The 22,228-nt window shown below is 38.1% G+C and overlaps 1 protein-coding gene across 1 annotated transcript; it reads left to right on the forward strand.

The window, feature by feature from the left end:
• Positions 1-1,284: 1,284 nt before the first annotated feature.
• On the forward strand, positions 1,285-21,003 carry LOC110060984 (uridine-cytidine kinase-like 1). Its single transcript, XM_020767801.2, has 22 exons — positions 1,285-1,567; positions 1,642-1,751; positions 4,434-4,487; positions 5,166-5,272; positions 6,741-6,801; positions 7,569-7,633; positions 8,430-8,474; positions 8,856-8,927; positions 9,028-9,083; positions 12,264-12,339; positions 12,459-12,516; positions 12,915-12,976; positions 13,078-13,094; positions 13,813-13,911; positions 14,545-14,638; positions 14,890-14,952; positions 15,761-15,883; positions 16,908-16,989; positions 17,118-17,143; positions 17,601-17,658; positions 18,198-18,296; positions 18,983-21,003. Exons 1-22 carry the CDS (start codon positions 1,416-1,418, stop codon positions 19,021-19,023), a joined length of 1,620 nt encoding a protein of 539 aa, XP_020623460.1. The 5' UTR covers positions 1,285-1,415; the 3' UTR covers positions 19,024-21,003.
• Positions 21,004-22,228: the final 1,225 nt, after the last annotated feature.

Genomic DNA, 22,228 nt, shown 5'->3' on the forward strand with positions numbered 1-22,228 from the left:
ACGTATTGTTTCGTCTTTGAAAGCCGCATTCACCATGTTTTAATATTGTTTGTGAACAATGCGAGCCAGTCAACCCTGTATCAAGAATGGAATACGAATCTCCGAGCTGTCAAACACTGAATAAACACGCGCTTGTCAAATCATAAACGAAGCAAAAAAAGCCGTTGGGGGAAGTAGAATCGTGTCACTTCCCTGAACGCAGATGCGGTTTTTCTTGATATTCCACCGATCTAAAACACGTTCCATTAGCTGGCCACCTTTAACATTTGAGCGGACGTTTCTACTTGTTGGTTGAAGACTAATAAATATACGTATCCCGCGGGCTATGTCATTACATACGTCACTTTAGATACCGCCCACGCCATACGTTCAAGCACTTTTAGAACTTTCAGCTTATGTATTCCACTAGTGTCACTTAAAAATATAAGACTTTAAGTCTCGACAACTAAAAACCATGCGAATATATGCTCTTTTCTTCTGCGGTTTAATCCATCATGAATTTTCCTTTTGTAGCTAATTGAAAGTTTTCTTTTCTCAGTTCCAAGCGACCGAGACACAAGTGAACAATGGCAATTAAAATTTTAGTTGGTACGAGCTACGCTCGCGCTCAGGCAAGTGCCATAATCCCCCTAAAACGGTCTTATTGTTAGTTCACTCTGTCGTTTTCTTTTCTTCGAATGCTCAAGTTTATTTTGTTTATTCGATTTTTGTGAGAGTAAAAGATCGAAATCGAGCCGAAAATGGCAGGATTTGTTTAAAATGTTTCGCCTAAAACTGTTAATTGTTCACCTGAACAAGTCTGCTGGAATATTTCACCTGTCAAAATGCAGTGAATCGCTTGACTATGTTAAAAAAAAAATAATTTAAAAGCCCAGAAAAGGGTACTTTTGACGTCGCACAGGTAATCGTTACCAAAAGCTCAAAATAGAAAATATCAGTAGAAAACTCGAAATTGCTGAAGCACGTTTTCCCCTTTTCGCCCTCGGCGACAGTGGATACCAGAAAGAACGAAAACAAAACACATTAAGTTTAGTTGCAATTTGCATGTTATTGTAGAAGGTAACTTGTAAATGGTCGCGAATGTCTGCTATCATGACAGCCAAAACACACCAAGGAGAAGAAATTAAAATTTTAATATTCCCTGTCGGGTTTATTGGTTTTCTCGGCGTTTGGATCGAGTTTAAGGTTCCATGTTGTCTTTGTAGTCGTGGTTTACTCAGTTGTGTTTGCGGTAGACAAGACAATTTCAACTCTTTTATGAAGAAAGCAATTGGTTTGTTAATGCAAAAAACATTTTGTGGGCGTAGAGGCCGGAACTTGGTTGGTAAATTTAGAGCTTTGATTTTTTGACATAACCTGCGATATTTTTTCCGCGAGGGAAATTTTTTTGACAAGCTGGATGGCGCCTGCAGGGGATGTTATTGTACAGCGGTAGATACCATTATAATATGCGCGGACGTTATCACGCAGCGACAAACATGGCGGCAAAGTCTGAAAGCCCATGTGGCTTGACATTAGATTTAAGATCAATTTCTCCGAATGAAGACAGTTCAGGAAGCTGCGGAAGGTAATTTTTCAATGTGCCATTTATCGTTCTCCTCTTTGCTGGGCAACTTAACTTTGCTGTGTGGTTTTTGATAGTCCTAATGGCGCCCCATCACATCTGAAAGAGCCTCCGAGTTCTCCGTTGAAGTCCAAACCGGAAAACGTGCGAGTGTTTCGTCGCTCAAACAAAACCATCTACACCGCAGGTAAGCTTAAATTTATATCTTCCTTATAATATTCACTTCGAGATCTTAATACTTTAAGCAAATTAGGGAATGTCGCTTTTTTTTGTCGCCCACCAGTGAAAGCTTAAGGAAAAATTTTAGTTAAGCTTAAGTTTAAATTTAAACAACCTACTATTGGTGAACGGATGCTCGCTAATAGCGCCTGTTGAAACTGGATAACAGAACTTAAACAAAGTGTCCATTGCAGTATGTATAATTTTTGACCAATTATTGGCCACCTTTTTTATTTATACAGCCCTCCCTCCCCTGTGAAATGAGGAGGAGATCTAGTGGGGAGGTGTAGAGTTTAGGTAACCATGGTTTGGCCTTGAAAAAAATCTAAAAAAATTGAAGTTAATCACTACATAAAGAGAGAAAACCATGCCAGCCCAGGCCGAGTTTCTTGCTGGTCCACTCTCCATGCTTGAACTGGAATTTTGAAATGTTGGTTTCCTCTTGAGCGCAGAAAACCGGAGGTCCCAGAGAAAAACTCTTGGCACAGGGATAACGACCAACAACAAACTTAACCCGCAAATGGCACCGGGCCAGAATCTATCCTGGGCCACTTTTGTGGGAGGATTTTGCTCTCACCACTATGCAAACCCTGCTCCCCTTTGTATGAATTAGGAATATGCTTCTTGGACATAGTGTATAGATTTATGAAAAGTCTACAGTTTTAGCTAATTTTGATATCTGAGTCCTCATGAAAAATTGTGAATAAAACCAGGGTAAAACTAGAGTAATCTTTTCCAGATATTTACGATAAAAGTTCTATACAATGTAGCTTATCTTGCAAATGGTTGTACCATTGTTTTCAAACCACTTGGCAAGACTTTAGTTACATGTTTTGTGTTTGTTGAGCAACAAATGGTTCTGTTGATTCCAGATCAGAGAATGTTGAATTCATGTGTTGTGCAATGAATATTTAAAGAAGGCTTTTACCACCTGACATGATGTTAAATAAAAATCTACATATGTAAAAGCGTACTTAGTGTATGGATTGGTACTGTGATGGTAAAAGTCATAGCAGTTTGTCTGTTGCTTCAACAACTTGCAACATATTGAAACATTTACATTAAGTAACCAAATGTTTCATGCATCACTGTTTTAAGTTAGATTTTTTGTGATACTTTAGGTGATAAGCTGAATCAACCACTGCTTCAGATTTAAAGAGCTGAAATTTTGAGCATTGTCATAGGAAATCATTTGATATGCCAGCTGTTTCAATCTTAAGTAGTTGTTAATTGATCAGAAACAATTCCAAGCTGTACTTACACTGTAATAATCAAAGTGTAAAATTGTAGCAAATAAATATGCTTTGGTTTTGAAATAGCAGCTGATGTCAAAAATTTTTATTTTGAAAAGTTTCCCATTTTGTATCTTTCTCTTCTCTTTGACTATTTTTAAAGTTGATGAACAAAATGCAAGTATGTTAGGGGGAGATAATAAATGAGACTCTAAAGTTTGTTAATTAAGAAGAACAAAAGAGTCACAGGGCAACATGTCCAGGATAACTTTGTCATATTATGTGCTACTAAATCTCAATCAAGTTTGATTTTTAAGACTTTTATATCACCCAGACTTTTGCCAAGGCCTTGATTTATGATTTATTTGCATTCAACTTTTATCACGCAGAGCCTTGATTATCATGATTACTTGCACAAGTCCTAACGAGTCCAGATAATCAAGGATTGGACTCCAAGCTGTAATAATTGGCATGTAAAATCTACCTTGCAAATTACCCTTTGTCTTGAAATAATAGCAGTGCTGTTTTGGACGTCATTGTATTTGATATTTTGCCAATCTTCCTTTTCTCCTCTTCTTTTTAACATTGGTGATCTAACTGCATGCAAATGGAGAGACTTAATTAAAAGAACTTTGTAAGGATGATTTTTAAGAGATGCAGGAGAACATAGAGTAACTCAGGGTTTAAAATAGTGGCTGGCTGCCAGTGACAGCCAGCAATTTCTCCATCCTTGCCAGTGTTATTGAATGCAAAGGAACTGCTTCCATCAGTAACAGCAACTTTACTAGAACATCATATTAAACTTAATGAAGCCGTGATCATGTTTGTGACTGGGGCCACACATTTCAAAAGTTTCTAGAAACCAAACTTTTTCTACTCAACCACATGATCTGGAAAACACATTCTGGATACTGCTAGGATCTGCAATGCTAAAAGCATCCCATGTGGGGATAAATAAAGAAACTAAGATGGTAAATGTTAAGCTTGGTAGATAAATGCGAGAGATGAAATGTTTTGGTATGTCACAAGCTTGCGGCAAAGAAAAAAATTTCAGTCCCTGAGGAGATTCGAACCCATGACCCCCCAATATCTGTCAAATGTCCTAGCTGCTGAACTACAGAGAGAACCATGATGAGCAAGGCCATTAACTAACTAAGAAGAGTGATGTTTTATGGTAGCTTTCCAGAAATAACACAGAACTGAAATTAATGCCCCAGAGTGTTGAGTATGCACGAGTAAAATTAGAGACTTATTCTCATTTTGCCTGTGGACTACTTCCCTACGTTTTTGTAGTCTATGCACAGCCTATATAAAGCTAAGATGATGTCCTGTCCAACAATATAAAAAAAACTGACCTTGGAGTTAACCTCCCCAAACTAACACATTTATCTCTAAAATTGTTTGTTTTCCCTTTTTAGGCCGCCCTCCATGGTACAATGTTCACGGACAACTCAAAGAGCCATTTGTTATAGGTAAAGCAGTACTTAAAGTTAAATATTAATTATGTGTAATTAACAATAATGCGGCAGCTCTTTATTGTCACCCACAACCAACAGAGAAAAGTAATACCTGTTTCTTTTTCCTGGTAAAGTTGGCTACTTTCTTGCCATGAAATGAAGTTACAGGTTTGGACAAATTAATCTTCTGCCAAAAATAGCATCAAATTTGTCTTGCTGAAGGATTCACTTAATGACGGTATCCCTGACAGTTAAGGAAGCTTTCTTGTTTGAACACCCATTCCCACCTCTCTGGATATACACACTGTTCAATTTCTTTCAAAATAATTATTTTTAATTATTATTATTAATAACTTTTGAGATAGCCCACACCCTAGGAATTTCCAATGACGCTGTGGAATGAGCAAGAATTTTTACAGCAAGTGCACAATAAACAAAAGATAGAATTGCGCAGCTACCTGTTGAGTATTGTACAGAATGCTGTGATTTAAGGGGAATTCTTGTGATTGAAGGGTTATTCTCATTTATGTGTGCTAGCTGCTGGTACTGTTACCGGCAGAATTAAATGTTTTAGTGTCAGAACCACAAAGAGATGTGCCTCCCACTTAAAGTAACTGAAAGGAACTTGATACACTATTGTAGTGACTGCTGAATGTTACAAATGTATGTGAAAATCTCCATGTTGCACCTCAGGTTTATGTGGAGGAAGTGCATCGGGGAAAACAACCGTTGCAAACAAGATCATTGAACAGCTTGGTGTTCCTTGGGTCAGCATGTTATCACTGGACTCATTTTACAAGGTGAGGTGTCTACTCATCAAGCAATCTGATATACTGAAAAAGTCCACACATCAATGCCATGTGGTTACAAACGGCCTTAATTGATCCTTTTTGCTTTAGCCTGATCATAGAGTCTCCATTTCAGCTCTCTGCCACACTCTCCTACAATCATGTACATGTATGTAAACATGACATTATTACAACAGTAGATGGACTTCTCAGTTTTTGAGTGCATGTGGATTGTAATGTAACTTGCAAATCTCTTTTACAGACCAACACAAGGTTGGCCTACTCATCAGTTAATCTCCATATATACAAATGAAGCATCGGTTAGACTATGGGAACAATATGAATGCGTTTTGCTGGTTTAAATATGCATGCGTTCATACCTTGAATGGTTTTTTTGCTCCAGTTTACATGGAGATTAGCTGGTGAGTGGGCAAACCTTGTGTTAGTCTACCAAACAGGTTTGTATTAAAATACATGTGCTCAAAAACTGAGTAGCCCATTTACAGTTATAGCTTGCTCCTTTACTGTAGAGCGCTATCTTGGCTTCAACGGTGAACAGCACCAGGACTATTACTAGACATATCATTATGTACTCAACTAATATCCTTCGACAGAATTTCCGAAAGTACAAAGTAAATGTCTGTACAAATGTTTCACAAAGTCAAATGACTACTAACAGTGGAACCCTGTTAATCCGGTCACCAACGGGCCTCAAAAATCCGGCCATATTATCGGAAGGGTCGTGTTAAAGGGGTTCTTTAAATAAGAAAATGACTGACTGAGCCTTTTTTCGAGCCAGAATAAAGTGGCCGCAGTAACAAGGTGGCCGTATTAACAGGGTGGTCATAAGGTGGGGTTTCCACTGTACTAACTGATCTTTAGACCATACTTATTAACAATAATTAGATTATGAGCTTGAGATTTCTATGAGGTGATAGTTGATGAGGCCAAAGGCCGAATCAACTATCGCCTCATAGAAATTGAGAGTGAATAATCTTATTGTTTGAGTAGAATTCTAACTTAAATTAACGCAAATAATGGTTTCCAAATATATTTTGACGCATTATTGAACTTTACGCTTTAACAGAATCACACATATTGAATTGTCCTTGGTAAATTTGCAGTTGTTTATGCGCGCGCGCCAGTTTTTCAATAATTTCAAGTTTTTAACGTCAAGAACCTGTTTATGTCCTTCTTTTTGTCTTCTCAGGAATATAATTATCCATTTAAATCTAAACTTTCATCGAAAACTTCGGAAAAACAATAAAAACATCGCATTTCGTGGACAACCGACAGCTTCTGCATTCTAGTGGCTGATAGTATACGAGTAGCTCAGCCAATCAGATTGCAGCATTTGCATTAGTATACTAGTAGAATTCTACTAATAGCATGTATCCTCTAACTGTGAGTTACCCTTAATTTCTGTCCTATTATATATTTGTAGGGAAGGTCTCATGCTTTACCTATTTGATTCCAATAGGTTTTAACGCTTGAGCAGCATAAAGCAGCCCTCAGAAATGAGTATAACTTTGATCATCCAGGTATAGTTGATAAAGGACAAGAAGCAAACAGTTTAAAGGGGCTTTGTTATGGATATTGCATCTTGAAAAACTTGTGTTGTGATTTGTATTAAGTCGAATCTTTTTCCAGCTACAACAGTCCTTATTCCTTTGATTGCTCTTTCTGAGGTTTCCCTCAATTTGAAGATAACCTTGTACAACACAGCAAAATACTGCAAAAATCACTCTCAAGATTGTTCCCAGTAGGTTGCATTTAGCATTCAAAGCTGCTTCAATAGCCCTTTTCACGATCAACTTTTCTCCTTTGAATCGCTATTGAACCTGACTGAGGTGCAAATTATTTTTGGCAGAAACTACAGAATTGCCTGAAATTCTCTTGCATACCTGTTGGACTATACTGTAATACAGATGAGAAAAGGCAACCGTGAAAAGGGCTGTAAGAGTCATAAATAAATGTTAGTAGCTTTTTCCTAGTCCATCAGATGTCACTTCTGAAAATAAAATCAGTTTTCTTTGGTCACACTTACTCATTTCATTACGTTTGTATATGGAGAAAGGAACAGTGAGAGTTATACATCTAGCCCTAGGGCACAGCGCTTGCATCCTAGTCCTTAACTGGAACTCTACTGTCAGTAGTCTTCTTGGAAGGCACTGTGGTTTTGCACTTGTTACTAGTTGTCTAACACTTGTTTGCTTTAATTATCTGAGTTTGCTTTTATAACATAGAGGATTTGAAAGTTGAACACTGACATGGTTCAATTTAAGTCTTGCTTTTATCATTCTGTAAGATTCATTTGATGCTGACTTGGCTGCAAGCGTCTTGAAGAAATTGAAAGAAGGAAAGAGTGTGCAGGTAATAAAAGTGAGATGTGTACTTTTGCAAACAAGAAATTCCAATATGAGAGGCCTGGACTCCTTACTTTTGCCTGAAGTTGGAAATCAATCTTGAAAATATAAACTTAACAGCTGACAAAATAGCCATGCTGTGGGGAACATTGTAATGGACTATCATCCCTTACAGGGAGAGGGGTAATAATCTAACATTGGTATGCAACTGCTACATACAGGTTAAGAAATGGATTTACTTGACACAGAGCCACTGTGGAAATGTCTTGTCCAGGGATATAGCTAAGAACAAAACAAGGCTGGCTTATTGACAAGCACATGTGGCTTTCCTGGCCTTTGCACATTCAAATTTTCAAAACTCAGCTTATTGTTAAAATGCATGTATTTAAGGAAGTCTTTTTGGAATAATTTTATTGATTCTTGTTTTATTTTATTTTTAATATTATTCTAAATTATAAGTTGTAAAGGGCCTAGATCATGCTTGGATAGGTGCTATAAAAATGCTATTTATTACTATTTATAATTATCATAAGTTACCCCAGTGCCCAGTCTTTGTATTCTGGTGAAATGTCAGTCGGTTATAAGCTCTATTTCAGCCAGTGAAATTAGCCACAGTGTAGCTGATGGCCCTTTACTACCAGTATGTCCCTGCTTGTGTGAGAGTTGTCAACACAAACTTCAAGAATTTGAGATAACAGTCCTATGCACTAACCGTCAAACTACAGTACATTGTACCTCCCATTTCTGTAATCACAGATTTTATTTAAAAAGGTGCCTTCATTCTTGTAATTTCATCTTTTTAGGTGCCAATTTATGACTTCAAGACTCACAGCAGACTAGACCAGAAGGTATGTGAGCATAATATATTATTAATAGATTAATAAAACTGGATTAATTACACAACTCATGCTTTAAAGCACTTTTAAGATCATTTCAAGGTACCAAAAAATATAGAGTGTTTTGGGCAAGGTTAATATAGGGTTAAAAAAATTTGCTGTCTGGTTGGCCAGGACGAGTTGATTTTCCAGCCGGGCAAGTAACCTATCATCCTTACTACGCAAACAAAATTTGAGATCTGCTTGTCCAAAGGGCAAGCTAGAATTCAAGTTTTGTTCAAGCCCTGTTAAATAAGAAACTCACCTAGTTTTAATTCTTTGATTTAGTATTAGCTATTTTTAGCTAAATACCTCTGACACATTAATAAAGTCTATATATGTATGATTCCTCAGAATGATTTATATGGGGCCAATGTGATCATCTTTGAAGGGATAATGGCATTTGCATACAAGGACCTGAGAAATGTAAGGCAGAAATTCTAAAATGTTAAGATTTTAATCATTTCATTTTTCAAGTTAGCTCAGATTCTAAGGATCATTACGTTGGAAATTCTGTACTTTTTAGTTGATGGACATGAAGGTGTTTGTTGATGCCGATCCTGATATTCGTTTGGCAAGAAGGTCAGTTTGAACCACATGAATTAAAATAAGCATGGTTAAGTGAAATGTTAAAGCCCTTTTTTTTCAACCCACCCCTTAAACTCTGGTATAATTTCTTGTCAGGAAGTTCCAACAATTTGGTGGTACCCATTTATGCTCGAGAGTGGAGAGAAACACCCTCAAACTTGATAATCTTGCCTGATAGTCTTCTTCAAAGCAGTAGTCTGGGGTCGTCATACAATGGTCCCTTCCTTGATACCCAAACTTTATAATCCAACTGCAGCGAATTCCATCCAAATAACAGTACAAATATAACAATAATAATAATAGTAATAATAGTAATAATAATAATGAAAATGATAATGATAATGATAATGATAATAATAATAATAATCACTTTATTTAAAGTGCACCTAACCCCAAATTTTTTTTTTCGCTAGAATGAATCTAGACTTTATTTGAAGCATTTAGGCGAAGAAATTTTTGAATTTGGTTGAATCCTCGATTTTCTATGCCCTTTTAAAGTCGCGCTTGAAGTGTTTCACGACCACGTTTTAGGGAGTCTGGGGCGGCGGTACCTGATGACGTCTACCCAGGAACCAAACACAATAGTGCCTCAGTCAACTCTCTCTATTTGCTCGAGAAAATGGAACACAAAACTAATCGTTCCAATGTATTTTGGGACTAAAACGTCCAAGTTTTGTCTCAGAATCATTTCTTTTTCGTCACGGGAGTCAGAGTTAAGTTTCGATTCGGAAGACTCCAAAATAAACTTCGATTGAGCACGTTCGACTACTGTGAACTCACTGCTTATTAGAGCTTTGAGAGCAATTTACAATATTTCAAGCGATGAAGGGGAAGACTTCTTTGCGAACAATCTGCTTGTATATTAGGAATGGAAAGCTAGATACGAAGTGGAGGAGCAGGCAAACGAAAAGCAGGAAAGAAAACTCAAGGACTGCTTTGGATGGTAATTTCATGAACTAAACATAAGATTCCCACGCGTGTTTATAGCCCATTTACATTTGTCCTTAGCGAGGATGTATTTTGTCAAGGTGTGATTGTTCTGTTAATTCCAGTTTGTGTTTTACTTTCAGTTGAATGCTTCATGTTTATAACAGCGACGTACGTGTTGCAGTTTTCGAGACTTGATGACCTCCAAAACATTGGCTTCGATCGATTGAAAATCGTATTGTTTGGACCTGTATTTTTGAAGCTGCGGAAAGCAAGGCGGAAGGAAACATTTCATACAATTATCGATTTCACATTGTCACACGTTTTAAGTCGTAACTCCAAATAACCAATGTAAATTGTTCTCAAAGTTTGCAGTGAAATTCGTCGGATAAGCGAAAGGATGTGTTCCCTAAGTGGTCCGCAGATGTTACGCGGTCATTGTCGCACTGCTGATTTCCAAACCTTCAAAAAACTCTGCGAGTCTAACAATTTTGTTATCATGTAATTCTAAATGGTGATGCCAACAATCACATTGCTGTACATCATCAACTGACAAACCACAACATTGACTGGGACTCTGCTCGGTGCTTAACCTACAGTACAAACTTTTTTCAACGACTGACTCTGGAAAGCTGGTACACTAACCTAGAACAAATGCCTCTTAACAGATGTCAACAACTACCAGCGCCTTACAAACGACTTATCCACGACAGAAACGAAACCGACAAACGGACTTCTAACAGACCGACTTAACAATACACGGGCCAAAACCGACCTACTTGACTAACAATAGACGGATCGAAACCCACCAATGACTGATGACAAACTTTACACGAGTCTTTCAGCCAATACCATCATGGCTATACTGACCAATCACGTTCAACGGACCAGACTTATAAGATCATCGACTGACAAACACTATTCACTTGACTCTGAAGATGACTTCCGCTCAGGTTGTCGAAACGTCAGTCACCAACAACAGTTCTTTTCAGAACTACACTCACCCGGACGATCACACTATACGAACTACTGATACTCCTGGGTTCAAACCATTTACTGTGGCATGTAATTCTAAAGGATTAATCGTCGACTTTCATCTAAATCGAAAGAGAAATAAGTGTTGGTTAGCGCCGTACAGTTGCGATCTATTTACATATCAGTATAAATGCTTCTTGATCATGATCGGATCACACAACTTTGCCGGTTATGTTATAAATACTGCGGGATTGGAAGATATAGGTTGTCGGTAGTATTTCTACAAATTGTTGGTTAGCTTTAAGCTGAAAATTTATGAAAATAGCATTCGAAAGTCTGCGGAACAAATTCCAGTGAGAGTTCTTCAATGGTTCTCACAGATTCAGTTCGCTTGTTTCGGTTCGACAAAATCAACCATCATTTACGTCTTTATTGCACCATTAGCTGATCATCGTCAGTAAATTGTACAGTATATCTTTCTTTAAATCTGTCATATTGCTGCAACAGCCGACAGCACCTCTGAAAGGCATTTCTGCGCACTTTTCGAATGTGTATTGCACCATCCTGAACAAAATGAGAGGACGTAAGATATCCAACCTTCCTGGGTAGACGTCACAAGAACCGCTGGACCCATTCTCCTCAAACTCGGTCGTGAAACAAAATGGCCGTGTTTTGGAGCTATTTTCAAGATTTCGTCGGGGCACAGAAAATCGAGGATTTAACGGAATCCAAAAATTTTTTCGCAAAACTATTTCAAAGAACAAGTAGATTCATTTTAGTGAAAAAAAAATTTGGGGGTTAGGTGCACTTTAAGTGTCACTGTATTTAGCACTAATGTGCTAATTGGGGACACTGTAATATACAGCAATATTGTACAGTTATTTGTACAGTAGAAAACCTGTTTGCCGTACAGGTCGGCGCGTGCACACAAAACTGTCACACTCTCCCTCTTTCACTAATAAATATATTGACTACAGCAGTTGGATAATAAATCTCTTATTAGATGTTTTGGTGTGTAGTATCACTGTATATTTTTACTCGTTGTTTGTATTTTGACTCACCCTACAGGCTCATCAAATTACAACACAATGCGAAAAAATATACAGCAATACTACACACCAAAACATATAATAAGATATATGTATTCCTTTGTGTGTTGTAGCCAGTGACAGCCTCGCACATCTATTCCTGATTAAGCCATGCCAAAATTGCTTGCTGAATGTGAACATTGTCCTGTATGATTATAATTTTATTATTTGTCATATTAATTAGATTGAAGAGGGACATCACTGAAAGAGAAAGAGATCTTGTTGGTGTTTTGCAGCAGTACAACACTTTTGTGAAACCTGTAAGTATTTGCTTGTCAATAGTCAGAATATATTTTGTAGATCTAGGGAAATTAACTTCCAAGCATTTATTCAGTAAAGTAGATATATTTACTTCTGTCTTTTGTGTTGTGTAATCTAGGCTTTTGATCAGTACATTGCGCCAACGGTTGTGTATGCTGACATTGTTGTGCCAAGAGGTTTGTATCTGTCCTGGTAATTTGGCTTGATTTTTTTTTTGTTGCGGAAATTTCATGTGTTTCTTCTTTATCTTTGTACTTGTTTTCTGCCTAGTCTGGCTGCTATTGTGAATAAGCCCATAAGTCTTGGGAAATAGGATCTTCATACCTGTAACGAATTTGTTACTCTATGGGAGAATTGTATCAACAAGGGCCCATCAAGCATTTTCAGCCGTGACAGGTGCTACGGGTTGTGGCCCTTATTGACAGCCCTACTAGAATGCTGTTACATCAACTTTCACCAACAAGATACATTTGTACCAACTCTACCTTCTCAGTGTTTAATTCAAAGCACATTGTTTTTATCCAATGTGAGATCTTACTGTTTATAGTGGTTTATTTCTTTTTGTATTATCAAGGTGGAGAGAATAATGTTGCAATAGATTTGATTGTACGTCACGTGAGGACGCAACTCGAGCAGGTTAGATTAAGTGTTCAGTCTTTTGGATGTTTTACTTGAACAAAACTTACTATACTTTCCACTCAAAATAATATTTCTTGACCACTTTCTTTCCCATTTAGAGAGGATTCAATTTCAGGTGCGAAAACTGTTTAATGTTCCATTGTCTTTAAAATAATAGTTGTTACATTATGCCATAGTTGAGGCATAGTGGCCTCATGGTTAGTGCACTCCACTCTGGATTGAGTGGTCTAGGTTCAAGTCCTGGCGGGGGACATTGTGTTGTGTTCTTGGGCAAGACACTTTGGTCTCACAGTGCCTCTCTCCACCCAGATGTACAATTATCGGCAAAGCTCTGGCCTGGTGGGCCATTTGGCTTGTATGCAGACTTTTTACCATTTAACGTTATGCCATAAAAATGGCGAGAGACTGATTAAGACTGTGTCAGATTGCCATCTCTCAGACTGAGCACTCCGAAACACTGAGACAAAATTTAAGATCAGATAGAAACAAAAAATTCCTTGTTCTGGCTCATGTTCTCCATACAAGAAGTAGTAGTCATTGACAGCAGTGGCCAAGAAGAGGTCTTGTGTGTTTGGTTTGCTACAATCTGAAATTTTGATTATCATATTGTTTAATGAGTAACACAGATCAGGTGGATAAGAATGAAAAGGGCTGTTGACTAATGGAAATTGTTTGATATGCTTTTGAACCTACAGCAACATTTACGAAACGTCTTGTCCAGATAGCGAGGGGAATTGGGATAAAAGTTTGAGCTTGGGGCCAAAAGTGAAACCACTAGCTAACTTCGACATTTTTAACTAGTTATGCTGCTGTTTTTCACTCTCTGTTTACAGAGCGCAGCTTCGGTCTGCGCATCAGGGACAGCCACTACCCAGCTCACTGAGTATTTTAGAAAGTACATCACAAGTCAGAGGACTTCATGCAATTATTAGGTTAGATCTGTATAAATGAATACAGTAGGCTCCTTTTGGTACATTATTGTGCCTGTCAATAACTTATTGGCTGCCTGTCAATAACTTATTGGCTGCTGTCAAAAACTTATTGGCTGCTGTCAATCATAATAAATTACAATGACAACCAACGAGCCTTAAAAACAAGAAAGAAACATAATGGAGTGAAATGTAACAACTACAACCCACTACCATGACCCTAGAACCCACTGAAGTAAACTTCTGTTTCCTGGAGTGTGAAATCATTGACTGAACAGAATTCATGTGTTATTGAAAGGTACAATAAAATTCAGTGACGTCCACAGGAAACAAACAGAGGAAATTGAATGTTAAGCATGTATGTTTGTTTTGCTCATTTGTGTCGTATAGACCTTGATGTAAACCTGATTTTTAATGTAGCAAAAGATGCCTTGATTTTGAAGCAATTGTGGCAATAGGTCCCTTACTGAGGTGATTTTATAGTTTTCAAAAGATGGTGGGAATGTGGTGTTCCACTGGAATTAAATGAACACTGGTAAAGTAACAGAGACATAAAAAACAGTGAAATATTAATTACCATTTATTAATGCCTTTGGAGCTTGCTTACCATTTGTCTGTGGTCTGTTTTGTTGTCAGGAATGAGAATGCTAGTAGAGACGATTTTATCTTTTATTCCAAGAGGTTGATGAGAATTCTTATCGAGCATGCACTCTCACTCTTACCTTTTAAAGTAAGTGTAGATTTTCTTTTCTTATTAATCCAGCTATTTTGGGCTCTTCTGCTTTTTTGCATGTTGCAGGGCTGTCATTAAATTTTATGTCTCCTGTTGCTCCTGTTGCATTCTTCAGAGTTCATAATCAAAATAACCAAAACACAAATTTGGAATGGGGTAAAGGATGGTTCAGATACAAAATTAACCTAAATTCAACTTGTGGAACGTACTTAAGTTTCAAACTTTCCAGTATTGGTTTCTTCTTTTAGAGAGATGTTGTCAGAACTATGGAAGGAACAGTTTATGAAGGAAAACGATTTGCAGGAAAAAGGGTAACAAATTGCATCTTTATATTTTGTTGCAAATTTGCAGTAGCTTTAAAAATTAGATAGGTAATTTAAGTAACTAATCTGTGCAACTCTGGCAATGGCGCTAAAGAAAGTTTGTTCTGGACACCAGAGGGAATAACAAGAATAACTTGGAGGAGGTCAGCAGAGAAAGAACTTGAGTCCATGTACCTGACCTGGAAAGAAATCCAAATGGTGGGACAACACTGCTCCTGCTGCAGAGAGACAGTGAAAGCCTAATGCATCCCATGGTGCGATAGGAGTGATGATGAAACTGTTTGTAAATGAACTTGATCCAACTCTTAGGCTGACCAAACATAAACCTTGGATGACCAGCCTCTCGCCTCGTTTTGTAACATTTTAAACCAGTATTTTAGGTTGTAAGACCCATTTGAATGTAATAATTGTAAGAAGTGCCTAACTTCTATTTATAAAACTGTTCACACTTTACTAGTGATTTGGTGGTTAGTTTGTTCTATTCTCGATCAGTGGGTCTGGATTTGTGCTTGAGAGGGACAGTTTTGGAATTGTGAAATTTTGGGGATTTGTTAAAACACTTAAATCTGACAGTGCCTATTAGCCTGTGTTGTTGGCAAGATTTGGTGTGTTAGTGCTTCAGGCTAAGTGCCTTTTGTACTCCATTATTATTTGCACTGCTACAAGTATGCCACAGAAAATTTAAGTATTTGGCCTCTCTAACGAATGATCTGCCCCCTCCCCCTGATGATCAGCATTGGAACAAGTCTAAACCATTTTTTTCTTCTTGTTTAATGTATGTGTGGTTTCTTTGCAGCTGTGCGGTGTGTCAATACTGCGAGCTGGTGAAACCATGGAACCGGCCCTGGAGTCTGTGTGTAAAGATATCAGAATAGGAAAGATTCTCATCCAGACTAATGAAGACACATCAGAACCCGAGGCAAGTGATCAACACCTAATCTCTCCTTTCAATATCAATACAATGTCAAGTAGGTGGGTGATGAGAATTAAGAAAATCATCAACTGGGGGATATTTTTGTGATGTATTGCCCAATTCTCCGGAGTAACATTGAAAGAGAAGTATGACTTTAAGTTAGGAGAATTGATATTTTGAGGATTAAACTAAAGTTGTTAGGGATTTTAGAAGAAATATTTAATATTAATTTAATACTTGGATATGAGATGGTAGATAACCAATGAGGCACATGGCGCTAAGTTGGCAATAATCAACTCATATCCAACAAGCGCGAGTGCAATAATTGTTTTATCTAAAATGCCTTCAAAATATGTATGGGTTATTGACCAAGCGTGAGGTCAAGATGGCTGGATATTGGCCAAGTTCTTTTTTCGCGAGTTTATGGACCGAGACGGAGTCGTGGTCCATAAACTCGCAAAAAAAGAATGAGGCCAATATCAAGCCATCTTGACCGAACAAGCTTGGTCAATAAAGGATTTATTATAAGGCTTTCACGGAAAATTTTCTTGCGAGTCACGGCGGGTAGTCCCGAGCGAGCAAGATAGCTCCATCTTGCCCGCTCGGGTAGCCAATCACAGCGCAGGATTTGATTCATCGTGCCCGCTCACGGAGCTAGCCATGTAATAAAGAAACTTAACATAAAAGGAAAAACACCGCAAAAGTTACGTCAGCGCTTATCATATTTGTAGAGCATGGTATATATATACCATGATGGCTTGGCCAATGAAAACTCTTGAATTGCATAATTTAATGATCCAGTTTTTAATAAAAAGTGTTATGGTGATCTATTATTTCTTTAAAGCATATTTAATAATGTTTAATATTATAGTATTTAGTGTGTTTTTCCTTGATTTTAAAGTCAGTTGTGGAGTACAATTCTCTCAAGTAGCAGGGAGAAGATTTGACTTTCCCAGCTTAGTTTGTAAGTTTTTGTAAGATGTTACCTGCTAGCTGTGTAACTATTAATGGCTTTGCTTCTTTCTCCTAGCTTCATTATTATCGTCTTCCAAAGGACATCAGTGAAGATCACGTTATACTTATGGATGCAACAGTGGCTACTGGAGCAGCCGGTGGGTGGATATTTTAATTCTGTTCCACAGAGTTCATTGGCATGTTTTCTGCAGGTTGCAGAACCGCTATCTTGTTGACTTTCATTGAATGTTCACTCTTCTTACAGCATTTCTATCTTTTTTTACAGCTCTCATGGCCATCAGAGTTTTACTGGTGAGTGAACCATCTTAGTGGTAGTTGTTCTTAAAGATTGGAAAGTCAATTTCAGATCTTATTCTGTAAGGTAGTGTTGTTGTGCGTGGCAAAAAGGACTAGGTCGCACGTCTACAGCGGTCAGTTTTTTCCCTTGGCCGCTAGTTTCATTAAGTTTTTGGCCTTCTCCTTGTTTCACATTCGAACTACTGTGCACTTGCAATGGAGCCAGACCTAGAGTTGCTGCTTGAAGATTATGACCAGAAGTAAAAAGATTGGAACATGTCGTTTTTTGTTTCCAATTGCAATCTGCAGTATTTGTATAAACTCCAGGCGTGCTAGGGCTTCTCACTCTGATTCTATTGCTAGTCTGCAATAGAACCTAGGATGTAACTTATGCAAAAATTTCAAACATATTTAAATTATTCTCTTCTGTGGTTAGTCAGCTTTAACTTGGAATTGAACTCTCTTTTGACAGGACCATGACGTCAAGGAAGAAAATATCCTGTTTGTGTCTCTGATAGCTGCTGAATCAGGTAAGTTCACGTCTTTGTTCACTGAAAGGTTTTGTAACAGACTAGTGGTATTATGGTGGCTCTTTACAGTTCTCAACACTTTACAAGACGTAGATTTAGGTGGGTCATTATTACCAGTCTTTATCAGTTGATTTTTTTGTTGCTTTTTTTCTTTGTTTTCGTTTGTTTTCTTTATCAGTTGATGCTACAGTCATGGTATCAATAAACCGCGCAATCATTGGTGAAGACGTTGTTATCATTTTCGTGGCACAATAGGTTACAATAGCAACAGTATGACCTGCTAAAACCCCTGCTCTCTCTCCACCCAGGAGAATAGTTGGACTGGTGAACTTTAAGAGAAACCTGAAGAAATGGTGGGCGTAAACCTGCTATGGATTGCTCCGTCCATCCCCAGGATTGAAACAATCTTGAACATTTGTACTTTGAATGTAAGCAGGGTAATATTGGCTAAGGAAAGTTTACGCAAGAAAAATTCTGCCATGAGATGTTTGTGTGTGGCATATGAAAAGTAACATCAGGTTCAAACTGTTCTGTTGTAGGTGTTCACACGATAGCCTATGCATACCCAAACGTAAAGATAGTGACAGCAGCTGTCGACCCAGAAGTCAATGATAAATTCCACATCATTCCTGGCATAGGTAAGCAATTAGGATGCTGTTGACTTTCTTCAGAAAATCTCCCAAAGCTTAGCAGTTGAATTTCTCGCAGAAATATTCATAAGATAGCAAAGAATCCTAACAGTTATCTGGCATAAATAATTTATGCGCTCCTAAGTGGAACAAAATGAAATATTCCACTTTTCCGTGTAGGATCAAGCGGTCAAGGCTCGAGCACTGGCTATTATTATGTTTTGCTTTTGGGAAGACACTTTCCTCACACACTGCCTGTTGTATTGATTTTTCCCAGGAAAATTTGCTGGGGTAACCTGATTGGCTTACCCTGCGATGGACTGGCATCCCATCCAGGGGGACTAGAAATACCCCTGGGCATTTCATGCTACTACATGTAGGAAACCAGAGTTAAAAGTGAGCACTGATGAGCTAAGCAGAAAGGGCGAGAAAAACCATGAAACAGTTATGAGCGTGAAAGAGAGGAGGGGATGTCAAAACGGGGGAGGGGAAAAAGATAACCCAGGGGAAAAGGATAACCCAGGGGGAAAGGATAACCCAGGGGGAAAGGATAACCCAGGGGGAAAATATGTCTTCCTGGGGATTTCATTTTGGAAAACGTCAGGGTACAATGTAAACGAGAAAAAGAAGTTTAAAAAACTTAAAACTTAAAACTGCGTAAGTGACTGAAGATACGTGGTGTGTTTATTTTTCAGGAAATTTTGGTGACCGTTATTTTGGGACCGATGATTATTGATAAACGTATATTATGAAATTAAAATAAGTCATTTTTGTAAAATGTGTAGGTAAAGAGTAGTTTGTACGTCAATATATGTACCCTTTATACATTTGTATGCTTGTTTGCAAAAACATTACTTAATATATCATATATATACGGTAACCAGCTAAACGAATTATGTACAAACATACTTGTAAAAATTTCTAATTAAACCAAAATCACATGAAAATCGAATCGAAATGTTGAAATAACTTCACCGTAAGCCTGTACTTACAATGTAAACGACAAGGGCGCGACATACCTGAAGAGTACGTGGTTGTCACAGGTCAGGAAATGGTCAGGGAAATATGAAATTCCTCAAGGTCGGGGAAAAGTCAGGGAATTTTGTTCTGGGTCTGGGAAAATTGACATTTTGAAGAAAAATTGGGGAAAATTGAAATAATTTAACACGGCTGATTTAATATCATTGAAGGCCGGAAGAAACATTCGGGGTCACCGTGATCTCAACGTTATTTTTACTTAATGAAGAAGGAAAATTTGTTGAAAACTTATCGCCTGTACACAATGTAAGTTGACGCCAGAAGCTGCCACTAGATCTGACGTTTTGTATTTATTTGGTCTGGGAAATTTTATTTTTATGAGGGAAATGTCAGGGAATTTTGAAAAGTGATGCCTGTGGCAACTATAAAGAATTTGTTTTAAAACGTTTTCACGATGCTCGCTGATTATCTCGTTGAGATTTCAAGCATTCGAAACATCCTGTCATTGTAAGAATTCTTGGATGTTTTTTAGGATGTTAAAGGGGATGGGACATAGGCAGATTCGATGGAAACGAGGAGAACAAATATTTAATGAAGATCTAAATGTATAATTTTTTTAGGTAATGGAAGATGGGAGCTAAAGTGGACTGCTCCATCTAAGGTTCGTCCACACTACGCCGGAGGAATTTGAAAACGCAGCTTTATTTCTACGGTAAGCCTACCGTCCACACTAATCCGTCATCGAAAAAAAAATTCGTTTTCTTGTGGACGGAAAACATTGTGAAAACGGAGCTTTTCCAAAACGATGGCGTTATGATAATCACGTGATTTCCTTGACCGAGTTTTCCTCAAATGAGCGTTGATCGTTGCGTTCTGCGGCGTAGTGTGAATGGAAAGTACTGGAAGCGTTTTCAGAGTGAAACCTCCGTTTTCAAATTCCTCCGGCGTAATGTGGACGGGTCATAATGTTTTCATTGGGGCAGTCTATTTTGCGAGTGTAGAGGTTTTCTTTTGGTCAATCAGATGCGAGGCAATGCTGAGACTCGTGCAACGCGTGTGATGTACTCTAGCCAATCAGGTCAGAGGCTTTGCCATCTCAGCCAATCACGTACAAACCCAATCCAGTGCGGGAGTTGCTTACTTCATATTTCCTGCGCTTTTCACGGGCTGCAAGTTGTCCCGCGCTCCCCAGTGGTTTTAGATCTTTTTGTCTGTGCGGATTAGTTTATTTTGCACGCGATTTTCCAGAGCATAACTACAGCAGTATTAAAAGAAAAATCCGCTTTCGTTTTAAAGACCGTATCTCATTAGGTACTTCAAACTTTCTTCCAAGAACGTTTCTAGAAACGATTAAAAACAGTAAACTGCAAACAGTTGAAAATCAGCCGTGCAAATTATATAAGCGTTCTTTATATAAATTCCTTGTTCTTATACTTAGAAAAAAAGGTGGAATTATTCTTTATGAACCAACATTGACATGAACACGGTAAATTGAAGCAACAGATTTTATTTATTGCCTCTTTTGGCAACTTATCCTTGCGATGATTTTTGTAATCATCTTTAACAGCTTCGATTTTTTAAATAACTTTAACCGTTACAATAAGGGTTATATTATTCTAACTTCAGTCACGTGAACGTCGGGATTTAGTTTAAAACGTAACTCATTTACATGGGTGAAGGGAACGGATAATCAATAAAGAAAATAATTTTATGCAAATAAAAATGTTTCATAACCCGAGGAATACTGTTGAGTAGTAATTGCTGCGTTTTTGGTTAGGCGTCGTCGAAGACACGGTGAAAATTTGCGTTACGAACATCATTTGATACTCACAGGTTGCCTAGTTCCTGTACGGCTTTCTGTTAGGCCTTCACGGTTTACTGATTTCGAAGCGAGGAACTTGGCAAACTCGCAAGCAGTTATGTTTCAGTCGTACACCCCCTCCCCTCTGTTACAAAAAACACTCACTGAACCTTATATTAAAGTAGTTGATGTCTTTTAACTGACTTTTTAAACATCTCAATCGCTGAATATAAATACACACCACACGAATGCAGTTTCGTATCCAGATATGTTCAAACTGGGCGCCTAGAGGGGAGAAAAGCTGACTTACGACATTTCTTGCTCAATAACTGTGAGTAGAGGGAAGGGTTTACCACATTTGATCACGTGTCCAGCTATCACAAAACATGTAGCGACAATCATGGACAAAAGTCGTGCGACAAATATTTGCACTTTTGGTGCTTTTGCACACACGCCAGACAGTCGTGCGAATACACTTTTACCTGCCTAACCTCTCCCCCCACCCCACATACAATGCTGAAGACTAGCACGTGCAATTTCTTTTGAGATTTAGCATTGTATTGGGTAGGGAGGGAAACAACGCGTTCTTAAAAGTACAGCAGTGCTTTTTCAAACCAGAGTTAAAACACAGAAAATCCGTTGGTCTACATCAGTGCCCCAAGGACTTTTGTACACAATTTATAAATTATGTTTTCGAGAAATGGAAACTAAACCAGTGCTTGGACTTCTAGAAAGCCCGTCTCACTACGTCCACACAAAACCTTCTAACTTCTAATTTCTCAAGTGTTCAAACCGCCGTAAAATCTGGAAGTTTTACCGCTCTGGTAAGACTTTCTTACAATGCTACAAGTCGAGCTGCGAAACATCGAGCTAGAAGCGAGAAAAATGTCTGCCAGTTTGTCCAGATTGTGACGTGCGCGACTAACAGGAAGGAAAAGGACTAAGCACAACCGCGAAGACCTTGCAATCCCCTTGCAATCCAAATATAGTTTTATATTCAATCACTTGAAAAAGAAACTGGATAGCTATATCAAATAGGAAGGGCGTGGGAAAATTAATATCAAGCCAGTAAACCTCAAGGGAGAGATTTTATGGCAGCCTTAAAGTTTCAAAATTTACAAGCATTTGTAAGCGAAAGGACTTAAGATGGAAAGGGTTGTTC

The sequence above is a fragment of the Orbicella faveolata genome, unplaced genomic scaffold (assembly GCF_042242905.1).
Source record: "Orbicella faveolata isolate gen_17 unplaced genomic scaffold, um_ofav_v1 contig_47, whole genome shotgun sequence".
NCBI lineage: Eukaryota > Metazoa > Cnidaria > Anthozoa > Scleractinia > Merulinidae > Orbicella > Orbicella faveolata.

Coding starts and splice junctions, on each gene's coding strand:
- LOC110060984 (XM_020767801.2), top strand. CDS start 1,416: ATGTTATTGTACAGCGGTAGATACCATTATAATATGCGCGGACGTTAT. Junction 4,488..5,165: donor CAAAGAGCCATTTGTTATAG/GTAAAGCAGTAC, acceptor GTTGCACCTCAG/GTTTATGTGGAGGAAGTGCA. Junction 9,084..12,263: donor GATATTCGTTTGGCAAGAAG/GTCAGTTTGAAC, acceptor CATATTAATTAG/ATTGAAGAGGGACATCACTG.